Source organism: Saccostrea echinata, unplaced genomic scaffold, assembly GCF_033153115.1.
Source record: "Saccostrea echinata isolate AGI-Se365-2 ecotype Australia unplaced genomic scaffold, CSIRO_AGI_Sech_v1 ptg000015l, whole genome shotgun sequence".
Classification (NCBI taxonomy): Eukaryota; Metazoa; Mollusca; class Bivalvia; order Ostreida; family Ostreidae; genus Saccostrea; species Saccostrea echinata.
Window position 1 is genome coordinate 4,568,635 of NW_026889764.1, and position 20,322 is coordinate 4,588,956.

The 20,322-nt window shown below is 34.5% G+C and overlaps 2 protein-coding genes across 2 annotated transcripts; one reads left to right on the top strand and one right to left on the bottom strand.

The window, feature by feature from the left end:
- Positions 1-1,941: 1,941 nt before the first annotated feature.
- Positions 1,942-4,097, bottom strand: LOC133187754 (caveolin-1-like). The gene is made up of 2 exons (XM_061323155.1): positions 3,992-4,097; positions 1,942-2,439 (listed from the first exon to the last, which is right to left on the bottom strand). The coding sequence occupies exons 1-2, from the start codon at positions 4,052-4,054 to the stop codon at positions 2,116-2,118; spliced, it is 387 nt and encodes a 128-aa protein (XP_061179139.1). The 5' UTR covers positions 4,055-4,097; the 3' UTR covers positions 1,942-2,115.
- Positions 4,098-7,368: 3,271 nt separating this feature from the next.
- On the top strand, positions 7,369-8,974 carry LOC133187755 (uncharacterized). The gene is made up of 3 exons (XM_061323156.1): positions 7,369-7,442; positions 7,542-7,642; positions 8,413-8,974. The coding sequence occupies exons 2-3, from the start codon at positions 7,559-7,561 to the stop codon at positions 8,776-8,778; spliced, it is 450 nt and encodes a 149-aa protein (XP_061179140.1). The 5' UTR covers positions 7,369-7,442; positions 7,542-7,558; the 3' UTR covers positions 8,779-8,974.
- The last annotated feature ends 11,348 nt before the right edge of the window (positions 8,975-20,322 follow it).

Below are 20,322 nucleotides of genomic sequence, written 5' to 3' on the forward strand. Positions count from 1 at the left end.
ATATATAAAAAAAAAAACATAAATATCAAGTGAAGCAAGAAATTAAGATACCATAACAGGGAAAAGCAAATCTTAACACACATTTTCAACGCAATGCATACATATTCCAATTTTCCTAGTTGAAAATTCTATCATTTTCAGACACTTTCCTTTCAAGAATTTTGATAAACATTGATAAAACTTTGTTGGCGTGGGGGGAGTAATTTATGACTGTAGAAGCCTTCCACAATTTAGCAATAGGTCAACAAAATTAGATCATCAACAGGCTTGCAAAAGGGGCGAGGATTTAAAAACACGATAATACTTGAAAGTGTCATATCTGAATACAGTACGACACTCCAGATAAATTTACAACTCCTTTCAATACATGTATCCGAGTTCCTTAATACTTGAAAGGGATATTTTATTATGTATATAATAATTTCGTGACTAGACCGAGAGACTAAATGATTTTGCTGAAAATAAGATTTCTTTTGTGATCGATATTTACAACACTCAATGAAATGTCCTGGGTTACGCCGATCGACCCCTCTTTGTAATGCACGGTATGTGTTTAATGAATCTACCATATATAGTAAGTTTTTAACACTATGATTTTGGGACTTTAATGCCCTGTTCACACGGAGAGTTTAATTCGAATTAAACGTAAGTTACTGCGAATTAAATTTGATCCGCGTTCACACGGAGAATTTAATGCGAATTAGTTTAATTCGAATTAGTTTACTGCGCATTAAATTACTTCGCATTAGCTCCGTGTGAACGCTAAGCGAAGCTAATTCGAATTAAATTTTGACGCATGCATAAGGGCAGAATTAAGTCACAGGCCACATGTTGATGGTCAAATATAGGTACTTGTGTTATTTTTGAGTGGAAAACAGAGGAAAATTATGTAAATCACTAAAATGTACACAGACACTATGACATTATGTCAAATGTATATCTGCTCTGTACAATATGACGTGATTTGTAAATGACGTCATAATAGCCTCACTGAATAGTCTTGTTGTAGAAATAAAATTATAATTCGCATTAGTTTACTTCGCATTAGCTGTCGTGTGAACGCAATTTATGCCCTGTTCACACAGAGAGTTCAATTCGAATTAAACGTTAGTTACTGCGAATTAAATTTGATCCGCGATCACACGGAGAATTTGATGCGAATTAGTTTAATTCGAATTAGTTTACTGCGCATTAAATTACTTCGCATTAGCTCCGTGTGAACGCTAAGAGAAGCTAATTCGAATTAAATTTTGACGCAAGCGTAATGACAGATTAAAGTTACATGCCATATGTCGGTGGTCAGATATAAGTATTTATGCTATTTTTTAGTGAAAAACAAAGGAAGATTATGTCAATCATTGAAATGTGTGCAGACAATGTCAAATGGATCTGCTCCACATAAGGTGACGTGATTTGAAAATGACGTCATATAATAGCCTCGAGCTCACTAAATAGCCCTACGGTATGAATAAAATTTTAATTAGCATTAGTTTACTTCGCATTAGCTGTCGTGTGAACGCAATTTAATTCGCATTAGTTTGATTCGCATTAGTTTACTTCGCATTAATTTACTGCGAATTAAACTCTCCATGTGAACAGGGCATAAGAAAATTACATATAAAGATGTATTCATTGAATTTTTGTGTTCATTTTTAGCATAGAGTACCTGTCAGAAATTGTTTTAAATTGGGAAAATACATGTTGATACATGTAATAAATTCATTTACATCTTATTGATTAAATATAATGTATAGTTAAGAATAATTTTATTTAATCAGTACAGATTGTGTCATTCATATTCCGTTCCATCTTACCATGGATTTAGAACTCTTCAGTGAGTATGCGCAGTGTTTAGAGCTTCCTTAATAGGTTCTATTTTATAAAAAAAAAAAATGTATAAATTTTGCAATTTAAGAAAAAAAAATTTAATATATTTTCATCAATAAGTTAAAGCGTCACTATACAAAAGTATAAGACATTAGTATAGTATTGGTATCCATAAAAGTAAATTAATTTTCACCCACATAATTGTTTTTTTTTTTTGATATTTTTTTCAGCTTATGATACATAAAGAATTTAACGATTTTTTGAAAAGAAGCTTGATTGAAAAATGTTCTATGGTTTAAAATGTATAAATAAGTTCCCACAAGCTTCGCAAACAGGAATAAGCCAGCAATTTACACACATGGCGTAAATCTTCTGACAAGACACGCAGTTAATTTCCAAGGTTCGTAAGATCGGTGTCTGGAACCAAATGTGCCAGAATGCCACAAAGGCAAACTCAGACCCCCAGTATGATGCAATACAGAGGCCACAGGTCAAGGTCAGCATCTTGTAGAGACAGCTTCTCCAGAACAGGAAGCAGATATTCGTACACCACCAGACGCCATCTATACTTCGTATACCGTCAGGCTCGGCAAGTATATCCTCAAATGCCACCTTATAAGAGACACATTTTAAGAAATATTATGAGAGAGACATTTTTAGAATTATTATAAAAGAGACATTTTTTAGGATTATCATAACATATAAGTATTAGTACAAATATCTTTTCTGCTTGAACTTTCAGTAAGGCATGACATTCCAAGCCCGTAGGAAGCAATTTCAGTTTGGGGCACAACCATATATTTTCAGTTTAGGGGGCACTATGGCACTATCAACTACCCAAAATTCCTTGACAAGCATAAAAAAAAGGTCATCAGATGTTTTAATTGAGGGGCACAGGTGTATAGTAGCTATGTTTTCTATAGTAATCTATATATCGGCAAAATTAACACCCCCTCCTCCCCCCGGTTCCTACGGCCATGCATTCTCGGCTATACATAACTAGCGTCTCTCAAATAGTGACCTAGATTCTCATTGGTTGCCAGATTAGCTCATCAATACTGAGATTTACACAGCTTTTCATTCACGGGTGAAATACACATGGGATAAAATGGTTCAGACGTCAACGAGTGACGCAAGGAACCAATTACATCGTTTTTTACAGTAAAATGGTGTGGCTTATGTCATCTCATTGTTTGTTAACAACAATCTAAAGTTGCTAATGTTATTAATTTCTTAACCAATGAGAATCTAGGTCAGTATTGAGAGACGCTAATTATGTATCGCCGAGACTGTCACGCCTTACTGAAAGTTCAAGCAGAAAAGAGATTTGTACTAGTATTATTATAGTATAAACGCTCCGAAATTCTGAGAGTCGCTAGCACAGCGTCCATCAAAATATTTGCCTTTTCCATATCACATCCTGTATCAGCCCTCGACCAACATCAGCCCTCGGACCTTCGACCCAAGACTGATATTGCTGTCTCGGGCTGATACAGGGTGTGATTTGGAAAAAGTTAAGCTTTATTGTATTTATTACATACTTAGTAATACATGTAACACACAGCACACATCTATTTGAGCAAAAAGAAATACATGTAATCTCCGACTACATGTAACTAATTGTATGATTCCAGTGCTTTATTTAATTTTTTTTTTACAGAGAATGTGAACGAAAAATATGTGTATTATCATGAACAATGTTTTTTAAAAGGATAAATCAATAATGGGTGTGATATAATCCGTATCAGTCATGTATATCCATATCAGCTTTACAGGATCCGCCAGGATTGCCTGTTTGTTCTTCATTGATGAAAATTATAAATGATTCTTGATAAACTAAAATACCGTAAATAAACCCCCATTCTCTGTAATCTGATTCAGTTCTCTGTGAACTTTGTAACATTGTAATTTATTTTTTAAGCTTCCCCTGGATCAAATATTTCATTTATTCTCTGTTGACGAAGAAACACAACTTATCATTTCAACCGTATAATTATAGAAAACGCCGACCAAAAAATCTATCAAAATCCAACAATAGTATACCTAATTTCAAACAAAGACCTCATGATATTCTTTGTCACTATTTTCGGAAAATTAGTGTCAAGTTCTAAATTTTCAAGTCTGAATTAGATCTAATTAAATCTAATAACAGCTTCAGACTTACCTTAATGTGTCTATTAATTTCATTAGGATCTCTGTTTATGAAGTCTAGTTTAGATGTGTCCATGCTTTGAATATTGCGGTTTAATTCTTATCTACAGATTTTGTTTTCCTATATATGACCAGGAAGAATCTTTACAACAGTTACTGTGGACGAATGCTTAACAAATTATGCCTAGTTTGTTTACCAAGAAGTCGTTAACACGGCTTCTCGTGAATACTTGAAATCCACAGTCATGGATATGTATTCCATAAATCTTTAAACTTTTCAAGTTTCACGATAATATTTCACATTCATGTTTCTGCAATAAAATTTGATTCAGTTTGTTGTTAACATGTTGTTTTATATACATACTTCTTAATAGATAGGGTTTTTTTGCATGTGCGATATGCTGATGACACAATAGCCGTATTTGCTTTCAGGGCTTAGATCTATACAGATCCTGCAGGACTAATATTGATCTACAGGGCTGATACATATAGAATATCACACTGCTGTTTTGATCTCGGTCCTGCTTTCAGCTCGAGCCGTTGATATCGGCCTATAACCGGCGTAGGCCGAGACCATCCGAGGGCAGTTGTCTATATCAAACACATGTATATCTAAAACCAAAGGCAATGAAAGAACAATAATAAAGTTTTTTTTTTCATTAATAAAATTTTGTCGAAAGACAAAATTAGCACTCCTGGATTAGGCCGATACCAACCTCTCGGGCTGATACCAGGGCCAAAATCAAAACAGCAGTATGATATTCTCTATATATCACACCCCTTGTAGATTAAACCTATAAATAACAGTACTTGTGTACTCGTGATAATACATCTATTTTTTTCGATCCCATTACTGTTCTTTCATATACATGAGATAAGCTAATTAGTAAATTAATATTTGTATTTGCTCAAGTAGATCTGTGCCGTATTTTATTACTATGTACATGTATGTAATACACATAATAAAACATACCCTTTTCCATATTACATCTTATATCAGCCCTTGGGCCTTCAACCCTCTGGCTGATATTGGTTTTTGAGATGATACAGGGTGTGATTTGGGTTGCATTTTTGAGCCAAAGGCTCATGTGTGTTCTCTAATCAAAGTTTGTCTCTCGCCAATGTGTTGGTGTGTTTATCTGTTAACTTTTCAACTTTTATTCATTTTCTTCTGTACCACTGGATCAGCTTTTAAACAAACTTGGCACAAAGCATCCTTAGATGATGAAGGTTCAATTTTTTGTTTCACATAAAGATACATGTCCTTTGCTAATCTCAGCGAGATTCGTCGAGACTAAAAATTTTGGACAGACGTCTCTTACGAATCTCAGACCAGTGCCACACAAAGTGACTAGGGAAATCTTGCCCGGACGTCGACCGCTTGTTTCGATCAATACGGACTGAAATGAATTCCCTACTCGCTTCAACTTTTTGCTTTGGACATCCTTTTAACTCCCTATCACTATAAAACTTTTGTTTCATACCTTTTAAAGGTTTTAATACAACCAAAATCAAGTTGTTGATTTTTTCATAGCACTGACATATTCGTTCAAACCCCCAACGCCGAAGAGTTCCAGCAATAGTCTTTTTTCAAATACTTCGTTCTACTATGATTTCCTATAGAAATGAACCATAGTACGAAGTATTTGAAACAGACTGTTGCTGGAACTCTTCAGCGTTTTTAGGATAGAAGTTACAAACCCGCCATTATGTTTGAATGTCAGTGTTGAAAGTGAAACATTCAAGCATTCAATTTTTTAAATACTTCATGCAGAAAACAAGGTAGGTCAATGCATTGATGTGTAACGTGATTTATGAACAACATTATGATATTTATTTATTTATACAGAACAACTGAGAATGAATAAGTAGACTTCTGCTTACAATTGGACAGCATTGTTTGTGCTGTATATTTATAGTAATAAATAATCAGAGAAATGTTCGTTACAGATGGTAACGAACATTTCACTTTCCGTATCATATCGTTTTGAAGTATTTTTATTTTTAAATTTCTTTATCACGCTGTGAAGTTAATTGGATTAGAAACAATGTACCACATGTTTGATAAGCTACTGAATTTTTGATCCATTTATATATTTAAAACAAAAACAATACGTTTGAACACAGTGTTTTAAAAATATCATAAATATTGTTTTTGGATATTATTCTTGACCTATTGAAATTTTGACAAAATTATTGAATTATATCGATATGCCACCATAAATTATGGAGAAAATCAACTTACACAAAACACTATCCTAGGTTTGTTTTTGAACATATTTTATTGACAATCAAAAGGATCAGAAACAAGTTCTATCAACTTACTACATGTAGTTCTTCTCCTTAATAAAACACATCACATAATAATTGTCTTGCAAAATAATAACAAAAACGTATACAAATAAAATAGTCAATAATATAAAATTATCTATCTAAACCTACAGGATTCATTTATGAATTTATGAACAGCGGTAAAAATGCCAGTTTAACTCTAATGAAAGGTTTGCAGTTAATAAGCTGAAAATCACATGCAACTTATCATCTTAAGCTTGCATGTTGACATAAATATCTTGCATGTTAAAATATAACTCACATGTTGACATTGTGCTCCTTTATTAGGCATTATTTTTCAATTCTTATGAAGCAGAATTTATTAAAATTATATCGATCTGAGAAGAAAAAAACTCTTGCTTATGCCCTTAATCGACATGTATATACATTGGCGACGTTTTACATATGAACAATGCTTATTATTCCCTCGAAACGGAGTTGGAGGGGATATACATGTAGTTACGCGCTTGTGTATGTGGGTGGGTGTGTGTAACGGAAGTGACGTAATTTACATCGGGATTTACGTCGAATGCTGCCTTGATTTATAGATACGCTCTTTTGCGAGGAGATGCTTCGCTGTGCTGTGTCCTTGTTACTTATGTGTCTCCCCACGTTTCTCCGGTTTAAATTTACATGATGGTGCCAAGGGAAAAAAGATAAATTTCCGATTTTGGAATATTTTTGAAATAGAAGTTTTTAACTCTCCTTTCATCTCCAATATTACACCTTTTGGATAAATGGAAGAAGGTCAGACCGAGTTGGCACATGCTATTGCCTGCAATAGTAAAGTTCCCAATTGTATATCCTATTGAATATATCGTCCACAGCAAATTGACATATGTTTTGATTTCATATAAAAGTCGATTCATACAGGGAGGGAACTTTAAGCAAACTTGCTTGTATTTTGTTAAAACTTTACACATGCAACTACGACGCTAATGTAACTGTTTTCTGTTTTTGTGTGAGAATTATCATTAAAATCTTATTCAGTTTCACAAAGGAAATGAAAAGATTAATATCAAAATTATAATACAAGCTAGATTAATTCACAGATCTGGATCTTTTAAACAAGGAAATTACTAAGTTCTTCCGCATCTCAAGTTTGAAAGGTCCGCCTTCCTAGACAAAGAACTGTAAGTAATATTGTTCATCATCTAACACAAAAAATTGATGTAAATTACTTATTGCTCGTATTCATTTTTTTTTTAATTTTTTTTTAATATTTATTACAGGTACAGGCGCTGGCACCATGACAGACACTCAACAGTTACTACGTGGCGTGCTTGTTGACCCAAATGACCGTGACCCCGATAAACAGTATGATTACGTAAAGGTAAGTTAACCTTCTTTTATTGACTTTAGACATAAACAAACATACAGACATGTACACAGACACAGACACACCACGGCTGGAAGGCTTAAATATAGATTTATAGAAATATACAAGAAATACAAAGAAAAAAAAATATGAATACACAAAACTGTACCTTTACAATGTAACTTTAAAACCATATGTGACTTTTTCCCTCCTAATACAGTTATTGTTTTTAAAACACAGATTGATTGAACATTGTTGAAATAAAATTGGTGAGGAGCGAGGGGCCAAGGGAGGGGATAACGGAAAATTTAAAAAGCGGAGCAAAAAAGTACATGAAATCAAAACAAAGAAACAGATACAGGCCCATGGCAATGGTTTCAATCAAATGGGGGGGGGGGGGCAAAAAAAAAACAATTAACTGCAAAAAACTAATTAACTATCCAAATTCTGGAATTTGCCAGTGCTCGACCTTACAGCGACAAAAAGTCGGGAGGGGGAGAGGGGAGTCAACATCTACTGGAAAAAATATTATAGCAAAATACTATACTCAGAAAAAGTGCCTTTCCCCCTTGCGTTCTACGTTGGTGACGTTCTACGTCAAAAATACTGAACTGATTAGATGAAGAAAAGTATTAAAAGTCATTTACTTACATGTTCTTAATTCATGCAATGTAAATCCGCCAATAAAAATGATTTTGTCTTATATTGAGAATGTTAATGCTTACAAAACTGAAGTAATGTGTACATTAAAAATGTTTGACAAGCATTTTTTAATTTTTTGGTAGGAATATGTAGATTTTGATGGCATGTTTGCCGAGCCAGCAGAAATGCAGTCTTGTGACATCATATGGGCATGTTCGAAACTAATGTTTACTCGTGGGCTGCAAGCCTACGGTAACTACAGGTGTTTTTTCTGCTGTATATCGGCGTTTTGGGGAACAGCGTTTGCAATTTCATCTTATTGTGAGAATTTCTGGTACCGACCTACAAAGAGATTTTGGGAGCTAAAGAAAAGGACACCCACGATAACCAAATCTTTCGGCTATTGGGTAAGTTGTGCCATAACTCTATTGAGTGCTTGTTTCGATTGCAGCGATGGAAATGAAGAGAATACAAAGAAGAAAAGAGATTCTGAGATAAAAACTGTGTAAACAACAAATTGTTCAAACCATAAATCAATAGTCTAAAGTCTGAAAAAAGACAAAGTAGTGTTTATGTGAAATATATTGATTGTGTAATTGTATTCCATGGATAATTTGTTTTTGTTAAAATCAATGTGCTCGGTAACTGTACAGTCACATAGCTGCACATGCACACTAGCAATTACGCATGGGCAGAGATTAAATAAAGAAATATAAAACTATAAGGTTTTCACTCGAACTTTTATCATTTCATTAGTTAAACATGTTAAATGTTTTAAGATTATCCTTGATACAGATAAATTTCGCTTAAGTAGTCTGATTAATAGCAGACGGATATCAAATCACGTGACTATATGGGAGGCTCCTGTGATTCATATTTGATTAGATCGTTCATCGATAATGGATGAAATTATAATAAGCTCATGTTCGTTTGCAATATCAAAGCAATTGAAGTTTTTCTAAATTCTATAACACCGATATTGTACCAGGGGTTTAACGAGGCCGAGTCTAATTCGAGTGCGCATGACTTTGCGCAGCTTTTTAATTTCATGCAGTCATATTTGCCACATTACACCTTTTCCAAATATTGTGATTTTAATACAAAATTAACATTATCTGTAACTCCTATAGGTCTGAAATCATGCTTTTACGACAATAATTAGGGGAAAAAAACCCTGAAATGGCTCTTACGACGTCAGTATTTTCCGATTTTGTAGGCAACATTACGCTGAAGAATGCCACATGACTCGCTTGTATATTCAAGACGTCCATGGATATTTTACTAAAAACTGTTGACAGAACATCAAAAGAAACATGCTTGCAATCTAAACATTGCTATTTTTTACCAAAATAATTCATCTGCGCCGATTGCGATAGTTCATCTGCACCGATATATACACACTTCGCAATATGGCATTTTAGAGGTATTGGGCATTGAAAAAATAAACTTTGTAATAATTCCTACACCAACCAAGATGGTCAACATTTTTGAAATTTCACTGTTTGGTGACTTTTTACAATAACTTTCATGTACTTGGCTGAAAAAGAAATCTCTTTTTATACAAATAATATGGAAAAAATGTGATAATTTGGCGCTTTTCCAACAAAGTTCCATAGGATCCAATAGTAAAATTTGACGATGGCCCCATAAAAAATCAGGACGGTAAACATTCGATTTTTAAATCTTAAAACAATAAATATAATAGTAAAAGTTAATTCAAGAAAATTTATCAAAATTTCTAGGGTAGAAATAATTCGACTCGGCTTCGTTAATTAGGAAGAGTTTTCAGATTGGGACGGGGGAAACTATACTAAAGTACATAAATGTACCTTGACACACAAAGAAGGGGACAGAATTTAATTAGCGAGAGGGGCTTCATTTTTTTTTTTTTTTTTTTTTTTTTTTTTTTTTTTTTTTTGAAATTGAGTAGGAGCGTGTTTGTTTTTTTAAGGAGTGGGAAATGTAGTTTATTTGACTTTATAGATTTATTTATCCCATTGGTACATGTATAAAACTTCTTGTACATGTATCTTGATTACTAGACATTTAAATCCACTTGTGAGATTATTTTTGAAATGCTCGTTATTTTTAAGCTCCCCTACTTGTACTTCTATTGGTGCTATGCAAAATTGTTATTCTTATTCTCAATGATATAAAGCTAGTTACATTCAATGAGTAAAGTGTGGCGATTCCGGATATCGAACCCATTAACCTCTGCATTGTGGAACCCTCCAGACACTAAGTTACTGAGAACGATGTTGAGTGTATTAAAAAACCTTTTCTTTCCTTGCCGTACTAGTGTATAAGGGTGCGGAAATTGTAAAATACTCCTATTGCATTTTTTCTCGTTTTTATTGCGTGGACCCTGCGGAAAATATATATAAACGAGGTTAAACCGGATTAGATTGGAGAAACTACATGTAATCGTGCGCATGCCCGAAATGCTAGACAAATCGCTCCTTAGATAACTCGCCCTTTGGACAATTCACCCTAGCCCCCGATAGGAAGTTGCTAATCCTTAGGACAACTCGAAACCTTGACAAAGACACGACGCCTAAGCTTTTTTAATATATTCGATCAGTGCATATTATCTATTCAAGATATATTACTAAAGTCAGGTACTCTTCACACAATTGCTCCGAAGAAAGTAGTTCCATTCATGAACAGTAGATACAACATTACAACAAATGTTAAGAATAATGATGTATATTAAATACGTTAAAGAAAACAAAATTAACGTAAAAGATTTTAAGAAAATCACTTTTCCCCAGAAAAGGAAATAAAAAGTTTTCATATTCCTACGCTCGCTGCCTCCTCAGTCTTTTTCACGAAAATATATAGGTCATCCTTCGATTGATAGTGATAAATCTTTTCACCAATTATATAACTGTCATGATTATTATTCGTTAATTGCCGTATATTTTCTTTTGAGTGAGAATATTAATCATTAACTGTGTGTGTGTACATGTGTGTGTGTGTTTTCTCTTTTTTTAAATAACGGAATGGTTATTATGTGGTTAAACACCTGCAATCGTAACTTCTCGGCAAAGCAACAACGTGATTTGCCGAGCTCGTCTGAAAGGATCTTCGCACGTGTGTAAACCTAGTCTATTTGGTCTTGCAAGCACAGGTATGTGCACCGTTCGCTAGTGACGCTTAGATCATGTAGACTGGGTATCAGTATTTGCTACGGACATGAAGAAGTTTAGAACTATACACCAGTTTCATAACAAGTGCAGGTTTTTTACTCAAGCCCTAGACTGGGCTAGAGGGGCTGGGTTACCTAAAACGATCTACTCAGTTTAAAAACACGAAAATATACTATTTTTGTAAATAAAAACATTTCTAGAAACAAAAATGAAGTTTATCTTTTAAACGTCTCTATATTCAAAATTTATAGAAAGTGTTAAATGTCGGATTTTATTCTATGACGAAGGAGTGATGCTCCACAGCCGCAACCGATCTCGCGCTTTCCTTTGCGTTTAACAACGGCCGTCAATGCATCTCTAGACAAGTTCATTGATTACTCTTGTTGACCCATCTTTAACATCTCCTATACTTTGAGTGATAGTACTTTAATAGCACAAAATTAAAAAATAAATGAAAATCTATCCTTGATAGATCTATAGTTTTGCTATTTAAAAAATTGGGCTATCTTTGATCTTTGCTTGGACTTGTTTCGAATTTTTACAGAAGATTCTATAATTGGAAAGTTAGATGGTATATATACACATGTAGCACAGGCCCATAGTACGCGGGATTTTTTCGGAGCCCCCCCCCCCCCTTCACTTTGAAAACGTTGCTACAGGCCTGTAACATGCTATTTGGATTAAATATTCCTGAAAATGAGTGAGCTGTTAAATACATCTTTAAAATTATACGGTTAATTATATTTAGTCTATGTTCTATGTGAAATTAAAACTATTTCTATAAGCATCTGCAACGTTGTGATAATAAAAGTCACTAATCGCATGTAACGTTATATACATGTATGTACATGCAGTTTCCTTAGTACATGCATATTTTATTCAACAAAAGATGTTGAAACTTAGTAGTCTAAATATTATGTCATTTTAGGTTATTTATGGCCATTTTATAGTTGACTTTCTACAGCTTGAGTATCTCTGACGTTTTATCAGTAAATAGTTTTTTTTTAATTAGAAATCATCTGAGCACAATGAAAATTCGAATAAATTAATTTAAGTCGAATATCTTGGTTATGGGGTAACCCATATCTATTCTTGTTTATAATCAATTTGAGCGTGAATAGTATGTCTTTCAATCTAATTGATAGCAACAATTCTGCATATCATTTTAAGCTTATCCAATTGTTGAACCCAATATAGTGTACACGATCGTATATGGTTAATGAACATTTTTATTATGCCCCCGGATCGAAAGATCCCGGGGGTATATTGTTTTTGTCCTGTTTGTCTGTTTATCTGTTTGTACGTTTGTCCGTTTGTCTGTTTGTCTGTCTGTCTGTTGTCAACTTTAACCTTGCCAATAACTTTCGATTTTGATATTTCACATGTGTATTCCTTGTGACAAGACCTTTCTTTGGGTACCATCATATTTGACCTTTTGACCTTGACCTTGGAGTTTGACCCACTTTTGCAAAATTTTATGAGGCTTTAACCTTGGCCATAACTTCTGAACAGTTGTTGCTTGGGGTTTCAAACTTCACATGTGTATTCTTTGTGACAAGGCCTTCCTTTGAATACCAACAACTTTGACCTTTTGACCTACTTTTGAAAAACTTTAACCTTGGCCATAACTTCTGAACAGTTGGTGCTTAGGGTTTCAAACTTCACATGTGTATTCCTTGTGACAAGACCTTCCTCTGGATATCAACCACTTTGACCCTTTGACCTTGAACTAGGAGTTTGACCTACTTTTGAAAAACTTTAACCTTGGCTATAACTTTTGAATGGTTGATGCTAAGGCTTTCATACTTCACATAGGTAATCCTTGTGACAAGACCTTCCCTTCGATACCAACCACTTTGACCCTTTGACCTTGACCTAGGAGTTTGACCTACTTTTGAAAAACTTTAACCTTGGCCATAACTTTTGAATGGTTGGTGCTAGGGCTTTCATACTTCACATATGTAATCCTTGTGACAAGATCTTCCTTTAGATACCAACCACTTTGACCTTGACCTTGACGTTTGACTTTTATTTAAAAAACTTTAACCTTTGCCATAACTTTTGAACAGTTGTATCTAGGTCTTTAAAATTTCACAGGTGTATTCCTCGAGACAAGATCTTTCTTTGGGTATCAACATTTTTTATCTTTTGGCCTGGATTTTGACTTGCATTTGAGAAACTTTAACCTTCGCCATAAGCTGCCATACGGGGGCATCAGTGTTTCACAAACACATCTTGTTTCTTCTCTTTGTTACCGTGTTTATTATCATAAGAGATGAGTACGACTGTTTATTAAAGGAAATCTTAATTTTATACAAAAATTGCTATTTGTATCAGGGGAAGGGGGAGTGGTCCTAGATCATAAGAGGATGGGGATCGTTATTAATCACTTGGTCAACAATAGATGTCGATAAATTATTATGAAATACTTACATGCTTCAAGATGAAAAAAATATGCGTAATGTTTTCATTACAACCTATCATTTTCTTTTTAGGTCACCTGAGTCACTCAGGTGACCTATTTCTATCTGTTTTCGTCCGTCGTCGTGCGTCGTCCATCGTCCGTCGTGCGTCGTCCGTCGTGTGTTAACATTTGAACATTTTCAGCTTCTTCTCTGAAACCGCCGAACCAATTTCAGCCAATTTTTGCATATGGCATCTATGTGTGAAGGGGAACAAAATTTGTGAATTTCATGGTCCCTGCCCCCCCCCCCTCTGGGGCTTGAGGGGTGGGGCTAAAACCACTAAAATTAATGCAATCTTTAAAAATCTTCTTCTTTACTCCTGGACATCAAGCAGTCAAACTGTTGACATGATTGTAATAAGCATTGAGCCCTCTACCAAAATTGTGAAATTCATGGACCCAGGGTCAGGGGTTCTGGTGCTAGAGCGGGGCTATAGAGATCATATAGTGAAAGTGCATTGTTTCTTTCAAAATCTTCTTCTCTACTCCTGGGTATTATTTAAACAAATTTGATACATAGATATGATCAGTAAGGGTGACTCTACCAAAATTGTGAAATTCATGGCCCCAGGGTCAGGGGTTCTGGTGCTGGGGGGGGGGGGGGGGTATATAGATCATATAGTGAAAGTGCATTATTTCTTTGAAAATCTTCTTCTTTACTCCTGGGTATTATTTAAACAAATTAAATACATAGTTATGATAAGCAAGAGTGACTCTACCAAAATTGTGAAATTCATAGCCCAGGGTCAAGGGATCTGGTGCTAGGGGGAGGGGGGGGGGGCTATATTGATCATATAGTGAAAGTGCATTTTTCTTTGAAAATCTACTTCTTTACTCCTGGGTATTATTTAAACAAATTAAATACATAGTTATGATAAGCATGAGTGACTCTACCAAAATTGTGAAATTCATAGCCCAGGGTCAAGGGATCTGGTGCTGGGGGGGGGGGGGGGGGGCTATATTGATCATATAGTGAAAGTGCATTTTCCTTTGAAAATCTACTTCTCTACTCCTGGGTATTATTTAAACAAATTAAATACATAGTTATGATAAGCATGAGTGACTCTACCAAAATTGTGAAATTCATAGCTCCAGGATTGGGGTTCTGGTGCTAGGACGGGGCTATATAGGTCATATAGTGAAAGTGCATTATTTCTTTCAAAATCTTCTCTACTCCTGGGTATTATTTAAACAAATTAAATACATAGTTATGATAAGCAAGAGTGACTCTACCAAAATTGTGAAATTCATAGCCCTAGGGTATGGGTTCGAGTGCCGGGGGGGGGGGGGGGGGCTATATAGATCATATAGTGAAAGTGCATTATTTCTTTCAAAATCTTCTTCTCTACTCCTGGGTATTATTTAAACAAATTAAATACATAGTTATGATAAGCAAGAGTGACTCTACCAAAATTTTGAATTTCATGACTCCTGGGTCAGGGGTTCTGATGTTAGGGCGGGGCTCTATTTATTGTATAGTGAAAATGCATTAATGCTTTAAAAATCTTTTTCTCTGCTTCTGGGTACTATTTAAACAAACTAAGTACATTGTTATGATAAGCAAGGACGCTTCTTCCAAAATTGTGAATTTCATGGCCCCAGGGACAGGGGTTCTGGTGCTAGGGTGGGGCTATATAGCTCCTACAGTGAAGGTGAATTATTTCTTTGAAAATCTTCTTGTCTTCCCCTGGGTACTATTTAAACAAATTAAACTAAGTACATTGTTATGATAAGCAAGGATGCCTCTTCTAAAATTGTGAATTTCATGGCCCCAGGGTCAAGGGTTCTGGTGAAAAGGTGTTGGGGGGGCTCTATTGATTATATAGTGAATCTGGGTGAGAGGCTCTGGTGTTTCTCGGTGGTGAAGGGGGGGGGGGTCTATTGATAATATAGTGAATCTGTAGAAAAATGCATTATTTCTTTAAAAATCTTCTCTGCAGTCGGGCATATCAGAGGCAGAAAGAGTAAAAGTTGTAATAAGGAAGGGTATTTTTACCAGATTTTTGAAAATCTGAACCATTTGGTCAAGTGTTCTGGTCCTTGCCAGGGCTCAATTAATTTGCATTCTACTGAGAGGAGTTATTCCCCTTTGCCATATACTTTTGATAATTAATCACTGTAAATAATGTACTTAAAAAGTTGATAGAATAAGAGAATTATGCAAGAATTTTTATTGTATAATACAAAAAGTATTTTCATAGTTTTAATGATCAGGTGGACTTGTAAGTAATAGATAAAAAAAAATGAGACAAAAATAACATGCCTTATTAAATGTTCATCAAAGACCAAGAGAGGCCAATGTAAGAGATTACAACAAGGAATTAAAATAGTACAGAAGCACTTATAGTTTGTTAATATACTGTATGGTGATAGTGATAAATAGGGAACAGATTAGAACCTAATTTATGAACTGTTAATTATAATGAATACTAGACTTATTATTTTGTTGATCCTGATCACCCTTTTTTCTTGCTTTTGGGCAACAAAGCTTCACCTTTCATCTAAATACTCTATGGATACTCTAAATTGTTGTATTGTACTCAGGTGACCGTTAAGGCCCTTGGGCCTCTTGTTTAATTTCTGTTACTGAGAAACACATGCCTATGGTCCACGTAATGCAGTCCTTTTTGAAGGAGAGCTACTTGTTTAAGTATTGATATGTACGAATGCTAAATGATCAAAGTAGATATTGTTACATGATTTGCACAGCGGTTTTATTTCAACCAGCTGATAGAGTAATAAGAATCACAGTCAGTCACGTGGAAACTCAATAAAGGGTGTTCAATTTGGAAAACTCTCGTGTAGTGATGAGACGGAAAAATCTATAATTATGTTCTAAACTCGATGAAAATCTACATACCTCAAAGCATTAAACATTTTCATAATCCATGACGCCATATATGACGTCAGGAAAGAGGCATAAATTCAAAATTTCCATTATTTATAAAGAAAAAAAAGATGTAAATTACCCCGATATGTTAAAAAAAAATGTCACTGAGCGCAGGTCTGCTCCAACTCAATGTTTTGATATTAATAATAATGTGCAGTATAATAAAATCAATGAAATATGTGAATATTGTTAATGGAGCAGGTTTGCACTCTTTATAGAAACAAAAATTGCCAATAATCTACTTCGATTTTATAATTTTTTTTTGTAGATTCAGATTTTTCATACAATATATACAATTCCGCACATTTCAAGAAATTTTCAAAATTTGACTTTCATGGACTAAAAAGATGCATATACCGCATAAAGCTCTTTGTACAAAAATGTCGATTTTTGACTCTCACCTTCCCCTAGGGTGAGAATCAAAAATTCTGAAAACGTATTGCACATCTAATGGACACTCCAAAGAATATTCTAACCTATGAATTTGCTGCTTTGAAAAATGTAAGAGGAATTAATGGAAAAAGGTTTAAGAAGAAAAAATGATATTTTCCCCCCATCCCCGGGTAAAAACCGAATTCCGAAACCTTAATGTACATCTACGGGGCACTCTCAATCATATTCCAAAACATGAATTGGGTACCGCAAAAAGTATGAGGAGTTCAGGGAATTAGGTCTTTGTAGAATAATTTCATTTTTCCCCCATTCGGCCCCCAGGGTTTAATTGAAAAATTCAAAATATTTTGCGCATATTAAAAGCACCACCAATCATGAGATGAGTTGGCTACCAAAAGATGAGTTGGCTACTGCTCAAAATGTAATAGCAGTTTGAGGAAGAAGATACTTAGTAGTGTGACAGACAGACGGATGAATGGACCAGGATAGCAATAATATACCCGAGCTTTCTTTAGAAAGTGCAGATATAACTAAGCTGTGTCGCTAATTTCGTAATTATTGCTCAAAGATACAGAGTCCTTTACATGGTATGCAGTTTTATGTTCTTTGACATGTTTTCCCTGCAAAAGTTTTAACATAAACCACTGCTTTTTTGTAAATCTGCACAACATAACTACATTTGAACTAAGGATAATTCTCAACACGAATTATCCCTTGGTCATACAGTGCATGGAACTAATTTTGATACACAGATCAGGTTTAGCTTAAGGAAAATAAGCATCAACATCCAGCTAGCATCAGGATCAAAATTTGAAAATTAGCATTACCAGCAAAGAATAGAAATAGCATAACTAGCATTGACCTAGCTACTTAAAATCAGCGATGACCTACTACATTACAAAAAGCAATTTTAACACATTTAACTCTAATGCTAAACAAAAACAACTTCCGCTAGCATGCTACTTTGGGCATTGTAGCATTGACATAGTTTTGATACAACAAAGGTTGTATAAAGATCAGTATAGGAATAACTAGCATAATTAAATCAGCAAGCAAAAGGAAGTATTCAAATGAGAAAACAAAGGATTAAAAAAAATCAGCATCTTTGCTGTAACAAATTTAGTTCCCTGCAATTTAATAAGCTGGATCATGGCATTCTAGATCAACGTGTCAGCAAGGAAAATTTCGACAGTGACATGTCCAAGTCTTTTCTTATCAGCCTAATTGAAATATATATGGAGATAATGAACAGTATTCAAACTCTAAAGTCCATTCAAACAAAACAAATTAGGAGCAGAGCAACCACGGACCTCTAAAACATCAGAGACGGGATAAGGTGCCATGGCGGATTGACCATCCTTGCCGACCGGTCACACCCGCCGTGTGCTCCTTGTCATTATCGGGAAATAACGGAAAATTCCGTCGACAATTAGGTGTGTAAATAATGGTCTAACAATAATTATGAAAAACGTCAGTCAGTATTTGACTTAATGATAGATTGTATTTGCTGACAAGATCATTGTATTGACCATAAAACTTATTACGAAATGATGACTTTAAACGACACCGTTTATATTCTTGTATCATCAACTTGTTTGTCAATAGCTTGCCTCGTTTTAGAAATTGCTCATACGTACATGTAGAGCATGCTCTTGCGTACCGAATCAACGGAGAGATATAATCCTGTATGCAGGTGATAAAGGTATATCGCTGCATAATTAAGGGAAATTGACGATTGAAAAGTGTCATCACGTTTATCATAAAGTCAAGTTGTTAGATTACAATTAACATCTTTTTTTAGTAAAATATCCAAATATGAAACAGATGTGTTGGACTCTGTGTTATCTTTTATTTCATGCTAACTCAGATATATCGTATCGACATATGAATGGCAATAACTATTGTTAATTGATATATTTAAATTTCGAGTTGAAGGCCACAGCACGTGTTTTCTTCTTCTCATATATAAGATTTTGAATTAATTCTGTTTCATATGAATACAAAAATACGAGGGTTGTCTAGAAAAACGCGAACAATTTCAATACTTTTTGTTTCACTAGTATTATAAAGTTAAAAATTGGCATGCATTAAAATCAACATTTTTTAAATAATTCACAGAAATTTCAGTAAAATGTATCTTTTAAATATCATTTTTCTCTTTGGTAAACAAATCATTCATAATAGTTGCCGGCGCAACACCGACGACGTCAAAACGTAGCTCGTGGAGTTCTTGAATTTATTCAGGAATCGTGCGTCTTTAAAAATTCGTTCAAAGCATAAGTTCGATACTGCATTTTATTTTGTTTTAGCTACCAAGTTATCCATTAATAAGTCAAGGAATAAATTCTTTTAATAGACAATTTCCAAACAATAATAGACAATTTCCCAACCCCGATCATACCTAACTGCTCGAATACTTAACGGTGGTCTCCATGTATGACGTCCAGCTCTAGCCTTTTCAGTTTGTCGTCATTTTTGTTGATCTACCAAACGCTTCTTCCATCGGATAACCAGTACTTTCATAATTTAACCTCTTTCACAATGTATAAACCGTGATCGACTCATGTATTCTCAGCTCTTTTTTCGTATGAACAGGAGTCGAACCCCGCTCCACACAACACTGAGTGATAATTTGGTGCGCCGCATTTTCGCTCGACGTCGCCGTTTTTGGCAATATCTAATTAATAGTGTTATTCATATAACGTCATATTTTTGTTATTCATGATGTTAAAGAATTGATTTTTACCCACGAGTACTCTAGATCATAAAGTTTCTAAGGATATAATTTTTGTCGCATTATTTTTCTGTATAGCCTGGTAATGAAGAAAACATTGCTGTCAATGCTATTTTTGAGTCAAGAAATTGCCGTGCGCCGACCACCGATATTTATCACCCTTTAAATGTTGTTTATAAATGCATATGGCATTGGAACCTTATATTATTTTGCCAAAATGACAAAAATATCATTTCCCACCATTATGCAAAAAATGAATAATTTTGGTCAGGTAGTTTATGAAATATTTAAAAAGTTCGCGTTTTTCTGGGACAACCCTCGTATGTCTGCTTATAACCTATTGGGCGCAATTGGAACCCATGGGAATTCCAACAGATTGTTGGAAGACCTGGTCTCCAAAAACCATATAGATATTGTCATTCA